Source organism: Lissotriton vulgaris, unplaced genomic scaffold (genome assembly GCF_964263255.1).
Source record: "Lissotriton vulgaris unplaced genomic scaffold, aLisVul1.2 SCAFFOLD_1523, whole genome shotgun sequence".
NCBI lineage: Eukaryota > Metazoa > Chordata > Amphibia > Caudata > Salamandridae > Lissotriton > Lissotriton vulgaris.
In genome coordinates, this window is record NW_028244503.1 from 109,599 (window position 1) to 123,442 (window position 13,844).

At 46.1% G+C, this 13,844-nt stretch overlaps 1 protein-coding gene across 1 annotated transcript; it reads right to left on the reverse strand.

The window, feature by feature from the left end:
- Nucleotides 1–6,744: 6,744 nt before the first annotated feature.
- Nucleotides 6,745–13,105, reverse strand: LOC147667207 (uncharacterized). The gene is made up of 2 exons (XM_086948849.1): nucleotides 13,018–13,105; nucleotides 6,745–7,549 (listed from the first exon to the last, which is right to left on the reverse strand). Exon 2 carries the CDS (start codon nucleotides 7,515–7,517, stop codon nucleotides 6,747–6,749), a length of 771 nt encoding a protein of 256 aa, XP_086804975.1. The 5' UTR covers nucleotides 7,518–7,549; nucleotides 13,018–13,105; the 3' UTR covers nucleotides 6,745–6,746.
- Nucleotides 13,106–13,844: the final 739 nt, after the last annotated feature.

The following is a 13,844-nucleotide window of genomic DNA, read 5'->3' on the forward strand; positions in this document are numbered from 1 at the left end:
ATTCCGTAAATGCAAAATGTGTCATACATCCTAAGCCATGGACGTAGTCAGTTTGAAATGCTCCAACGGCAAAATCCTGCAATTGTCAGACTTAGCAATTCACAAAAGGCATGATACACATGGCCTCTACTGACGTAGTGGTAACGCACAAGCAAAATTGATCTTCACCATGCTGGACTATGCCGCTCATTGAGGCATAATGATGCATGATAAAGGTCAGCACTTTCAATGCATTGTTATGTGTCAAAAGGGCGTGCAATGTGTGTTCTTTGCCATCTTCACACCAACATCCATGGACCTTAGTCAATGCACCAGGGCCCTCTGTAATGAAGGCCTTCTGGCGCCGCAGCAACACTCATTAACATGTGTCAAAGTAACGCTCTGGCGGCGCAAGACCTATGAAGATAAGGCCAGAGATGTACGAGTGTGAGGCAGCGCAAAAAGCACATGCCTGCCCTGGGGAGGTGTAAGTGAGGCGCCACAGGGAGTGAAGTATAAATGTATCCATGTATGTCATATTTACCTGTGTGCAGCTGCATTGTGCAGCACACAACAACACATGTGTATGCAGTTTGACCATTGATGTACAGGAAGGTATCCCATACGGTTTAAATACATTCTTCAAAGCACAATCACATACATCGACATGACAATGACATATTTTCTCAATGGACCTAGTGTGCAGATTTTTAGCAAATGCCATCTCAATGTGACAACACAAACAAGGGATCACATGTGTGTAATACATGCAGTGCAAGAGTGTGCTTCACATGTGAAGCAGTTAGCCATAGACTGTTGTCTGATGTACGTTGACTCATGGGACGCACGTAAACCAATCTTGAGGATACAACTGACTCTCATGTAATGTCTGTACTGTGTGGAAATATGCTGCATATGCTGACATTCTGGTATATTGTCTTTCACTTGTAGGTGGGCCACCACCATACACAAGGGAAGAGGTGAAGTCCTTCAAGGATCCTAAGGCCACTGGTGAGTGTGAAATCATTACTATCTTTGTCTGTATGCTTACAATGTCTCCTCATGCATGACATGTATGCAGACAGTCGAAATGCATCATTCTTGCATGCATCCTGTTTACACATCACATGTGCATGGAAGTGTCAATGACTCAATGGCACCATGTGGAAATGCATGAACACAAATATTAGGGTCACATGTATGAGGTGTTACAGTGTGCATGGTACACAGTAACACTAATTGTGCTGCTGTAAGTATACATCACACAAAAATAGACCACATTCAAAAAATACATCTAGCCCTCCATAGAGCACCATACTCAGGTGTGAGGGTCTCAAGTCACTGAAGGGAGGGGGTGTGCTGCTACTCATGAAATAGTTAGGTCTTCAGTTATTAAATGAAGGTAAGATGGTCCTGGTCTGTCGTAGTTGTGCCCCAAGGGTGTTTCATGTCTTTGTGGCCAGGTAGGAGGGTGATCTACCTCCAGTGGTGGAGCAGTCAATCCTTGGTATGGTGGCTAGTGGGAGGCTGGTGGAGCAGAGGTGGCCGGTAGGATCAGAGAACAAGAGCCCCTTGAGGAGTCATTCTGGGCCCATGTCATGTGTGTGTGCGTGTGTGTGTGTGTGAGGAGCCTCAACGTGATCCTTGTGTTGACGGTGATCCAGTGTTGGTCATTTTGGCCTGTAGAAATGCTGCAGTGATGAAGGATGTCGTAGAAGAGTTGTGCCGATGCTTTCACTATGGGTAGTAGTTCTAAGTGAAGTCTGGCATTGATTCCTGTGTATGGGGCATTCCCCTTGTACAGTTGGGTGTCGATGATGGCCTGGCTGACCGTCTCACACGTTCCCATGGTGATCCACCTGAATATCTATTGGACCATGCGCAGGGTGAAAATTCAGAAGGATGACATGATGTCCACTTGTTTGTTAGTTGTGAGTGAGTAGACCTGGAAAAATCCCAAGTGGGGTGTATGGTCCGTGGGTGTTGTTGCAGTCACCATTGTTGTTGACCAATAGGCGGCGTCCCTGGCGCTAGTTGATTAGCCAAGGCTGAGAACCTCTGTATTGTGTGTCTACAGTATCTGCTGACTGACCTTCTTCCATTCTGCAGTGGCTATCTTTCCTTCATGTTGGTTGTGTTTGGTTGTGGCTGGGTCTTGGGTGAGGCACAGTACCAGATGGGTGTTATTGGCATTGGATATTATGTTGTGGTGGTGTGTGTATGCAATGGTGGCAAGTGTGCTCATGGAGATGTCGAAGACTGTTGTGCTGAGCAAGGACCCTTGGGGTACGTGACAGTCAGTGTATTCATACCATGGCTACATGAGACATGCTCATTGTAGTAGTACATAGATATTCCTCCTACAAGTTCAACTTGCTTGTGCCCCACGTGTGTCAGTACTTGCCATTGTAATAGGGATGGAACAGTGCTGCAAGTCCATCATTAATTAGCACAACAGTCATGCACTTACCTATGCTACTGAAAGGGTCACCGGCACAATTCCCTATTGACATCAGTAGTTGATATGGTATGATGTACATGTGCTTAAATGTGCATTGCATCAATGATCATGCATAGTCAATCCACATACCAGCCCTTGATGCTGTCTATATGTTGTCCCCTGTCAAGAAGCGTCTACCATGGAAGTGTTGTGCAGTGTGTGTTGCCTTGTGTGAAAACACACCACATATTTACTACCAAGCAGCACCCCATGTACAAGAGTCACATGATAGGAGTCAGTCCCCAAATCTATTGCAGTGCACACCTGTGTTTCTCCTTCCAATACAATGCTAATGTGCCCATGTTTTGTTTACATGGTGCTTTTCACATGTGTGTTGCCTTGTGCAGCATACAGTGCTGATGGTCCCTATACCTTGCTTTGTATCTGCGTATGAAGTGTCAAATTACAATGCCGAGAGATAACTTGCCTGCACACAGATGCTCTTGCATCATGTTGAGAAGGAGCTTGCATATGTGAATGGGGGGCATTGGGTTCATGCCCAGGACAAATGTATTTGAATGTACCATCTCATATGTATTGATGCCTTACATGTCATCTACAGTGATTATCATCTTAGGTATTACGCAACATCACTTAGCATCCCTGTGTATGACAATCGATGATGATGACCCCATGCTTTGAAATAGATGCCCTGTTAACGATAGGCCCTTGCCAAAATGTTCTGAAGATCGCATAATGTGCATGTGTACAGGTGTCAATGTGTAAGTGCAGACTGATGTGGATGTCATTGCTCCATTACAGACAACATGTCACAAGATGAGGAGAGGCAGTATCGCATCCGTCTGGAAAGATACAGACACATTCGCAATGTTGGTCGTGCATTCCGACAGATGGGACGCCGACATGATGCTTCACGTGCTGAAGGGGCCTGGAGATCACCAACTCCCACTTCCCCATGCAAAACGCGGAGCAGGAATCTAAAGGGGAAAAGGTCACACATTGAGTCTGGACCAGCAACTGGCTCACATGCAGATGTAGACCACCAAATGGATAGTCAATCTGCAGGTTGTTCCACATCTGGACATGCCTCTGATCTGGGCCCAGTGACAAGCACTCATCCTAAATCAGGAACCAACATTGCACAGGCCCTTGGGACAATGACAGGTGGAGCTGCAGTAGCCCCACCTAAACAGGCTTGTGCGCAGGCTGATATTGACGGTGTGCTCCTGATGGCCAAGATAGACAAAATAGAGGCCAAGATGGACACTATTGAAAAGGGTCAAAAGGAGTTGACTTTGCAGGTTGCGGGCATGCAGCTGCAGCTGGCCACCCTGTTGTCCATGGTTGCTGACCTGAAGGCCACCATTGCTGCAATGGACGAACAGGAATAACGACATTGCAGAACTGTGGTTGTTGATGACATGGTATACCACCTGTCAAGTTACGGACCTTGTTCTTGTTTAAATGTTAAAGTAGTCAGATATTTATTAGGATAGTTTTAGTACTTAGGAATAGTGTTAGGATAAGTGTTAAGTTATTAGGAGTGGGTGGGGGTTGATGTATAGTGTATGTTAAATGTTTAAAAAAATTTAAAAAATCAAAAAAAATATATACTTGTTTAGTTAGGTTAATTAGTATGTGTTTAGATTAAGTGTATGTGTGCCTGATGTGTGATTGTTGAATAGGGGGTGGGGGGTCATCTGTGTGCTGTGTAGTATGTGTGAGGTAGGTATAGGATAAGTTAGACAAGATAAGTGTAGATGTTAGCGCCTTAGATTAGCTTAGTTTAGGATGTGATTTATAGTTTTGATAAGTGTAGTGTAGTTTAGCATAGATTTTATTTAGTGTGAACTATTTTTGCAAATAAATCATATTTATCTTTCACAATGACTCTGACTTGTAGGCATATGAAGTTGTGAAATAAGTTCTGGGTGAGCGTTATCCTTGCTGGACAAGGAATGTCAACAATGATCTCATATCTGAGATTACCATTACGTGTTGGCTATTCTAAGCCAGTTGTTCTTACACTATCACTAATTCATACAGGCCAATACTCACCCTTGAGGGACTTTAGCTAATGCGTCTCAGGTGAGCCCATGTGAACAACAATCATGTGTAAAGATTGTGGGACGTCTTTCATTACGTTTCTCCATAGTGGAGCACAGCAGCCCTTCCAGTTGCGCTACCCTTTTGCAGGAGGGAGGGCAGGACCGTGCCATGTCTGCAAGATACAGCGCAGTCCTGTTGTTCTCACCATCACTGTTGTACAATGTACTGTTCTTCGCTAACGCAGTCACCTTTGCACAATGGGGCAAGTGTGTCTGCCTTGCGGGGACCATCAGACTTGTACATGAATGGACACCTCTCAGTTAATCAATCATCACAACGGGCTCCTCCTCTTACAATATGTACTGCATTGTGTGATAAAGGTGAGACAAGTAGACTTCATCATAATTCTCAACATTGAGCCTTCGTCAAGCCTGCCTTGGGTCAGTGTATTTCTGGACAAAGCTTACCATTTCATGTTCCTATTACATCTGGGCCAGTGTGAACAGCAAATGGATGTTGTTGGCAAGGCACCCAGCAACACCCATTGCATGTGCCTGTAACACAGATCAAGGCGTGTAAGGGTCAGATTTGATGCATGCTGCATTATCGCATGACCATGTGCCTTGGTGATGGATGATGACTATTAGGCAGGGTTAGGCGTCACACAACGTCACAACAAGTGAGGGTCAGATGGCACAATGGCCGTCATTAATTGGGCCACCTGGTATTGAGACTGTAGCTCAATGTTTGCAGTGTTTCACAATGCTGAGGGCCAGTATGACCCACGTCTTTCCTGCAAGTGGAAAAGAAAGCTGGTTAACAAGCTGGCTATGTAAATGCAGGGAAATGTGACCATGGCTAGGTCTGTATTGCAGACGTATGTCTTGTGGGCCTAGAAGCAGATTCATTGGTAGAGGTTTGCTTGCCCAGGGTTGTGGCTGACTGTGTAGGCGTGTGTGAACTCCTTTAGTGTCAGTATATCTGTATGGGTGTGGATGCAGTAGTGCTCCTGTATGTGCTGGCGGTAGTGGTATTATCATGTGAGCCACTGGGAACGTCTACCTACGGTTGTCTGGACGTTAATCAATTTTGTCCGGAGGGTATTTTTGATACTGATATTGAGGCCATTAACATAGAACCGGATGATGAAGATGGATGTGTGGCAGGTCTAATCAATGCATCAGTTGACAATAATTTTGATGCTCTTGCACAGTTTGCAGAGGGTGAAGTACTATGGTGAGGATACTGTGTTCTGTACAATGTATAGTTTGTGTTAGACATATGAGTGGTGAACTGTTTATCCAGCCCAGGGTACCCCCAGGTATAGTCCCATGTGGTAGTGGTTGTTGTGAGGGTGATGTCCTCTTTTGACAACAAATGGAGATTTGTCCAGCTGAGGCACATACTTGTTGGCACATCTTGCATCCATTGTGGTTGTGTCCTGTGATGTTGTGTACCTTGGTGAGGGAGAGGCAGAGCTGGGTGTATTAGGCGTAGGGTAATATGCAGAGTCCATGTCCACTGATGTTATCAGCAAGTGGGGCCATGTACACATAGTAGACAAAGGTACTGATGGACAGTCACTGAGGGACTCAGCATCAGTACTCTGTGTGTTGTACAGTGAAATGTGTTATGCAGAATCATCTGCTCTGCAAGGGAGGAGACAATCCAGTGTGGTGTATTACCTTGCCGCATGCCATAGTGGAGTGTGGCAGCTAGTGTGTTGTGGAACATTGTTTCTGGAAATGAAGCAATGTATATTGTCTATGGATTGGCAGTGTGACCGACTTTGAGGATTGTGTGGATTTTGCTGTGGCGTCTAGGAGGGACCTCTTGATGCTGTTTGTCATGGAGCAGGAGAGAGGACCAAGACAAGGAAACACAAGGAACACGCACTCCCAAGGATGAACCTCCTACTCCACCTACGGGTCAGGTACAAAATTAATCCTACGTCTTTCTCCGTAGGTTCCACCCTTATGTACTCCACCCAGATCACAGGGTTTGTGGAACATGTAGTTTGTGATGACAACAATTGCTCATGAAGGAAAATCCGACTCCTGACTGTAATGACTTGAAGTACAGTGGATTGTAGAAGAAAATGTAGTTTATTCAAAGTAACAACCACAGGGAGATCCAAGTACCAACTCTCACAGTAACTGTTTATCTGTGTACTGCCCCCTGGATTCCACACTCTGGAATCCTGTGAGCACAGAGACCATAGAACATTACAAAGATATAACACTGACAATATGTGCTTCTAACGCATTGTTCTGCGGAGGACTGGGAAATCTTCTGATTCATCTTCATCAGATGGGTTTGTCACAGCTGATGGTGTGACCAGTGGGGCAGTCGACACAGTAGGCATAGCCACTTCATGGACTGCAGATGTCGATGGTGTTGGACCTGGAACATGTTCAATGCCCATCAGGTACCGCATAAATGCATTCAGCATTATTTGCTGGCTCTCAAGCACAGCTGTCACATCTCGTTGATAGTCAGCCAATTTAGTGAGGTATTCATCCTGTTTGGCTGTCATTTGCTTGAGGGTGTCCTGTATTTCTTTCAGAGTGTTGGCCACCTCAGAGCTGGCACTTGTGGTGGGCATTAGTCTGTGTCTCTGCTGCATGACTTCTGAAATTTCTGTCATGGCGTCAAACAAAGTGCGTGGTGGTGCTTCAGTGGTGCTACCAGTTTCCGCACTGGCAGGATTTGAGGTTAGGCACCGGAGCACTCCCTCTAGGGTCCCTGCCATGCTCTCAATGCCCTTACGCACCTCCTGTGCCAACTGACTCTGCACATCCACTACACGCTGTTCAAATGTATTTAGTGTGTTTGGCGACTGGTGAGGCACAGATGTTGTGGGAGGTGGCATAGGAGTGCTTCCCTGTTGGCCAACCGGAGATCCCACTGGGCTGCTTTGCCTTCTTGTGGGTGGAGGGGGAGTTTGTAGTGATTGGATTATGTCCTGGATGATTTCTGGGCCCATACTGGTTACACTTTCACCACCCTCATTGTCCGTTTCAAACATGGCTTCCAGCTCCAGATTAGGTGTACCATGGCCTGAAATCAAAAATAGATGTAGGTTTATGATCATGTCTGACATGTGGTGTACAAATGCACAATTTAGAGTCATCTACCATTTTTGACTTTGCTGTGTTTCAACATGTCAAAGCTCAAGCGACACATCATCACTCATGTGTACAAAAAGTGACATGGCATTAATCATTTGATGGATACGAACTTTACAAAAAAACATGGCACATGGGCAGACAGTGCTTGCACACTTGCAACATTCTACTTGAGTGCATGTCCTGATGTCTGTTTAGTTGGTGTGTATTGGGGACACATTCCAGCACAGTAGGAAGTGCATGTGGCATTTTGCACTCCATCACCAGGGACCCACACACACCATGAACAAACCTCCACGTGGAAATGAAGTCCCTCACCAACTGGATGAGGAGCAGCAGTGTGAAACTGTACTTGGAGATGACACAGGTCATCATCCTCGGACCCACACCCTGAGCCTGGGACTACTCCTGTCGCGCAACCACACTGGGAACAGCAACAACACTCACTGACCATACACGCAACTTACAATACTTCCAGTACTCCTCCCTCTCCATGTCTGAGCAGGTCAACGCCATCTTCCCCTCATGCTACAACTGCCTCCACATGCTATGCAGGATCCACAAGTGGATCCCCACCCCAGACAAAAATAACTGTGACACAGGCCCTGAGCACCAGCAGACTGGACTACTGCAATGCACTGTAGGCAGGATTCCCTGAAATAGACCTACTACTACTGCAACACATCCAATGCACTTACGGCTCATTGATTGTCAACGTCCCCCACCGCAGCAACATCATCCCCCAAATGTGAGACCTACACTGGTTCCCCATCAGCAAGTGGATCAGCTTGAAGCTCCACAACCAGACACACAATGCACTCCATTAGGCCGGGCAACCCTACATGTGCAGCAGACTCACCTTCTACACCCCCACACGCCACGTCCACTCCACCAGCCTACCCCTCACCGCTGTCCACCGCATCTGATGACCAACCTCCAGCAGCAGTTCCCTGTCCTACCTCACCGCCAAGACCTTGCACTCCCAGGCCATCTACGGCACACCCAGGACCTACTCCCATTCAGAGGACTCATCGAGACGTATCTCTTTGAGCGTTAGTGGCAGCCCCTTCCCATCAGAGTGGTAGATGCAACATGTGTTTTCACATGCTGAAGGAGTTGTTCCAAGGACACAGAATTCGGTATTCTCTGATTTTGATTACATGCAGCTGTGGTTGATGCAGACTGGGACGTACTGCATTCCTCACTGTTTTTCATGTGTTTAGTTGGTGTAGTCTTAGGTGTGAGAGAGTATGAGTAGTCTGTCATCAGCAATGGATACAATGTTGAGGCTGTGTTTGGTTTCATATGGTGCTGAGGCAGCCCTGTTGATGTTGACAGGGGTCAGACACATAGATGGTCCCTCTTGCATTCAGCATTGGAATTAAGTGCATTTGAAGGCGAAGGTTGTCAGTCTGATCCTTGAACCTCTTGGTGGGGTGAGTGACCCAGTTGAGCAATGTTCCTTAGAATCCTGCATCATGTAGTGTGGCAAATCTGTGTGCTGTTAGTCTGTGTTGGAGCACACTCACAGCTCCTGGTCCCGGAGGGTGGAGATGTCACCTGTGGCTGTGAATATGGTGATCTTGGTGCTGTTGTTGATATAATGAGGACAGGGCTGTACTGATCCCACAGGTGGCTGTATCTCATGTTTGAGGGTGTGCATTGAGCTGTGACTGGTGTCCCGGTGGGTATGGTAGTATGGCTGTTGTGTTGTGAGAGGTGTGGGTGGTGCTGCCTGTGGCATCTCATGTGTACGGGAAAGTTATTGTAGTGAAATTGTTGTTGTTTATGGTGAACTTTGTTGGACACTTATCACAGGTCTGTAGTGCCAGGGTGATGTCTGTGGCTTTGCAGCATAGGTTCTTGTATAAATGCAGGACCTTGCCTAGTTGGCAGGAATTTCCATTATGTAGGATTTTTTTTTTGTGGTTCTCCCTCATTGGGGCCATGTATGTGTTTTACATTTCAGGGGCCTTATTCATGAAGGACTTGCGGCGCCGATGCGTCACTTTTTCCCATGTAAAAAGTGACGCACCGGCGGCGCAAGTCCTTCATAAATAAGGCCCCAGGTGTCTTGGTGTTTATACATTTCTTCTAAAGGCATCTGCTGGTGCCTCTTGCTTCTTAGAGATCAGTGCTCTATCATGCCGTGTCCCTGTAGTGCTGTTTGTTAGGCTTGCACAGTGTGGAGGTGTGGTATGCACAGTTGTGTATCCAGGTGTGACTTTCACTTGCAGTAACGTTGGTGTAGGCTGTGTTTGACACCAGGGTGGTGTTAGAGGTTTGTCAGCAGTGTAGGCATGTGCAATGTCTGTGGGTCATGTTTGGAAAGGCCTGTTGTCATTCTCAAATGTTTTCCATGTATAAGTGCATGGAGGCTGGCTGAGCTGCATCAGTGAATGACTGTATATCAGTTGCTGCTGGAAATGATTGGATTTGAGACCCAGATGGGCACATTTGGACTTCCCATAGGCGTGGCTTCAGCACACCATGTACATCCGTCTGCTGTGGGCTTGCACAGCGGCTGACATGGAGTAGGCTAATTGCGGCTTACAATATTCAGTGATGAGGGAACACATGAACACAGGGGTGGTGGCCTTAGTGGTAGTTCATAGACCATATGTGGATTGTGGGCTCAGATGAGAGAACTGAAATGACTTATTATGGAGACCGAAGGGATGAGTGACTGATGTGATAATGCTATGTGTCATCATGGCATGGGAGGGTGGGTAGGGGCCATATTACATAATGTGGCTCATGTGCATATTGCCAAGGTGACTCAGGTACCACTTATGATGACCAGAGCAGTAATACCCACTTCCATGTTAGGTATACAGGCTGGATTTCTGGATCCATGGCAAACATGGCCAACATTCCAGCATGTATTGTCCCACTTACTATTACAAGTGACACCAACACTTCACAGCATTGTGATTGACTCAGAGTAGTGAGCCTGGCTGGCGGATTCCTTTCACGTGACACAAAGGCAGGGTTGCATAGGCTGCAGAGAACTGGGACACATCTTTGAGGTGTGACTTCCCTCAATGTGTTCCGGATTTGCTAAACAAACTTGAAACTCAATAGTAAACTTGATACTTTTTTGGTGTTGATAGCATACACTTAGGGCCTTATTTATGAAGGCCTTGCGCCGCCGGTGCGTCACATTTTACATGGGAAAAAGTGACGCACCGGCGGCGCAAGGCCTTCATAAATAAGGCCCTTAGTACTTTGGGCATTCACATAATGAACTTAGTACTTTTGGAATTCACAGGAGTTAGGATTTTGCCTTTACTCTATCTTAAGTCTGTCTTCAGAGACACTTTAGGCAAAATCGTTACTTCTGTGAATGCCAATAGTATTAAGTTCATTGTGTGAATGTGAAAAAGTAGTAAGTGCATGCTGTGAATTACTATATAGTAGTAAGATTAGAATTGAGTCTTGAGTTCATTCTGTGAATGGGCCTCTATATGTTTTGCTGCACACACTCACACACACATCCCTGCAACCATGAGACATTGATTGTTCTGTCCTGCATTTGTTAACTCACAGCTCTCCCTCCACAATTGCCAATGTTTGACATTGTGCCCCCATGGACAACAGGTGTGACACTCTTGTACAAAAAGGCACATACATTATACCAAAACATGCCGTGTCATGACATTCCATTTCATTCATTGTTCATACTTGGCATGTTGCAACTGTAGAGTAGGTGTTTCACAGCGGAGACTTTAAATACACTGTTCAAAGTTCAGTGAGGACATGGATTGAGTTTCCTTGTCACCACACACCCAGACCTGAAGCATTCAATACCTTTATGAACAACCACAACACACACAATGGAGTCAGATTTGTGAGTGCTGCACACACCATTTATCATAGCCAAAAATTAAGTACACAGCATTGGTTCATAATCTGTGATGTTACCCCATATTTCTCATGATGTACACCTATCCAAATAATAGTTCAGACATTTATCCCCCATGACACTACCAATTGTTAGTATTTGACACATAAATGCACAACATTTTTATTACTCTTTCACATTTGTAAATATTTATTTTTTTCACATAGTGACACACATTACCACATGTATGACTTCAATCACAACATAATTGTGTCACAAAGAAGTAGAATTTGTATATATTATTTTGGAACACATGCATTGCATATTTGACATTGTGCAGCATACATTGAAATGGTCATCGCATGACACAACGGCTACCATACTGTACGCTGTTTGCATTTGACTGCCTCAGGTACACACTGTGAACAAAGGTTTATTCCTCTTGAACACTGCAAGTATACAATGTCAGGTACCTCCTCACCTTCAACCCTGTATGCCACCTCACCTGCCAGGACATAACTCTGCTACAGACATCACCATCACTGTCACTGACAACTTCTGTGTCACCTGCATGTGGCAGCACGACAATCATCAAAGAGGCATTGTTAACCCATACACTGGTACACTCAGAATGAGCAGGCACTCTAATGTGCCAAGGTTGACCATGTACTACGACAACTACATTATCGTGACCAGGCCCATGGCCATACTCAGCAGCACACCTGTCCTTCGCAACAACACAGGTACACAATGCTTGCCATGCGCCAACCCAGGCAGACTTGCACCATGTTGCAGGGGGTCCAGCTGTGCAGGGGATCAGTGTTTGTGTGCATGGAAAGGACACATTCGTGCATGATGCAGTCATGAACAGATTTTTAACCTTTCTATGTGTCCACTTGAATGCAAAAGAGATATGTTGTTTTTATCATGGAGGGGAGATTACGTTTTAATTCAGGTTTGCATGCCTTACACAGACTCTGTGTATGCATATCTTTGTTGCGCAGCATGATAGTTACATTTTGATGTTCCTATTGTACATTGTCAATTGGACATAGATGTTTCTGGGTCTACCCTTAGCAACAGCCCTGGAAGTGCGCTTTCTGACACTTTAATGTGGTAATGATGCAATGACATGATATGTTGTACTATGTTAGATGGCTGTCTGTGGCCTATTATTGTGGGTGTGGCACATTGTGGCACCACTACATGAACAAAATTACATCCTGCCAGCACAGTGGTAGCAGTCCAAGTCATAAAAGTGTGACACTCGGTCTGTTGCAGGATGTTGTGTGATTTTCTTTTCAGGAGGGTAGTTATATCTTTGCACCTGCGTGTGGCACTTGTCAGGTGCAGCAGTGGGCTGGGACTTCACTTTGGACATATAGGTTTACTTGCACAGGGGTAGCTGTTTCCCAAATGTAACATGTGCATGTCCGTGGTACAATACATTTTGTAGACCCTGCTTTCCACAACACGTCAGTAATTGAACCACCCACCTTACTTTCTGCACAGCACAACATTACCTTATTTGCACATTTCCCCTTGTAGGGACTTACCCTGTGTGTCTTCCTGTGTCTCTTCCAGTTCCTCATGCAGTGCACTGTCCTGCCCTGAGATTCCAACGACCAACTCCTCTGGGATGACCGCTGCAACCCGCTCCTCAAGGTCATCCAGCTCTTCTTGTTGTGATGGGCTGCCTCCTCCTGTAAGCCCAGAGTCTTTCCGGTTTTTGGCCATTTTTTCTTTAGTGCGGCGCTTGATATCATTCCACCGTTTTTTTAGGTCAATGACTGTCCGCCTAGATTGTCCCACACTGTTCACCTTGGTCAATATGTCCAGCCAAATGGCCTCTTTTTTGGCTAGTGGCAATTTGGAACTGGCAAACAGCTGGTGCTGGTGGTCTGTTACCTCACTTATCAGTGTATCATTCTCCTCAGCACTGAAATTTGTTTTACGCTTCCTCTTTCCAAGAGTTTCTCCCTGTGTTGCAGGCTGGGCATCCTGGCTGCCATGTGGCAGGTTTCCTTGGCTGCTGCTCTGTCCTTCAGGCTCCATGGTGGCAATTTTTTCCATTTGTGGGAGAATTAGGTGATAGATGCGCGTGTTTTTGGCGTTTTCCGGATTCTGACGCAACGTGATAGTGGCGCAGCGATGCGTACACGTGCGCCGTTCCGCAAATGCGACTTACGGCATTTTTACCGCACTTGCGTGTCTTTTCGCTACGTCAGGACGGCCGCGTCTGCGTGACTTTTCCCCGCCTTGCGCCTCCGCTTGCGGCACGGTGCGTCATTCCGTAGATATGACGCATCCGCGCCGCAAGTTTCTGGCGCAGCGTGTCGTACGGAAAAGTGACGCACCCCTGCGTTTCCGCAAGGATGCGTCA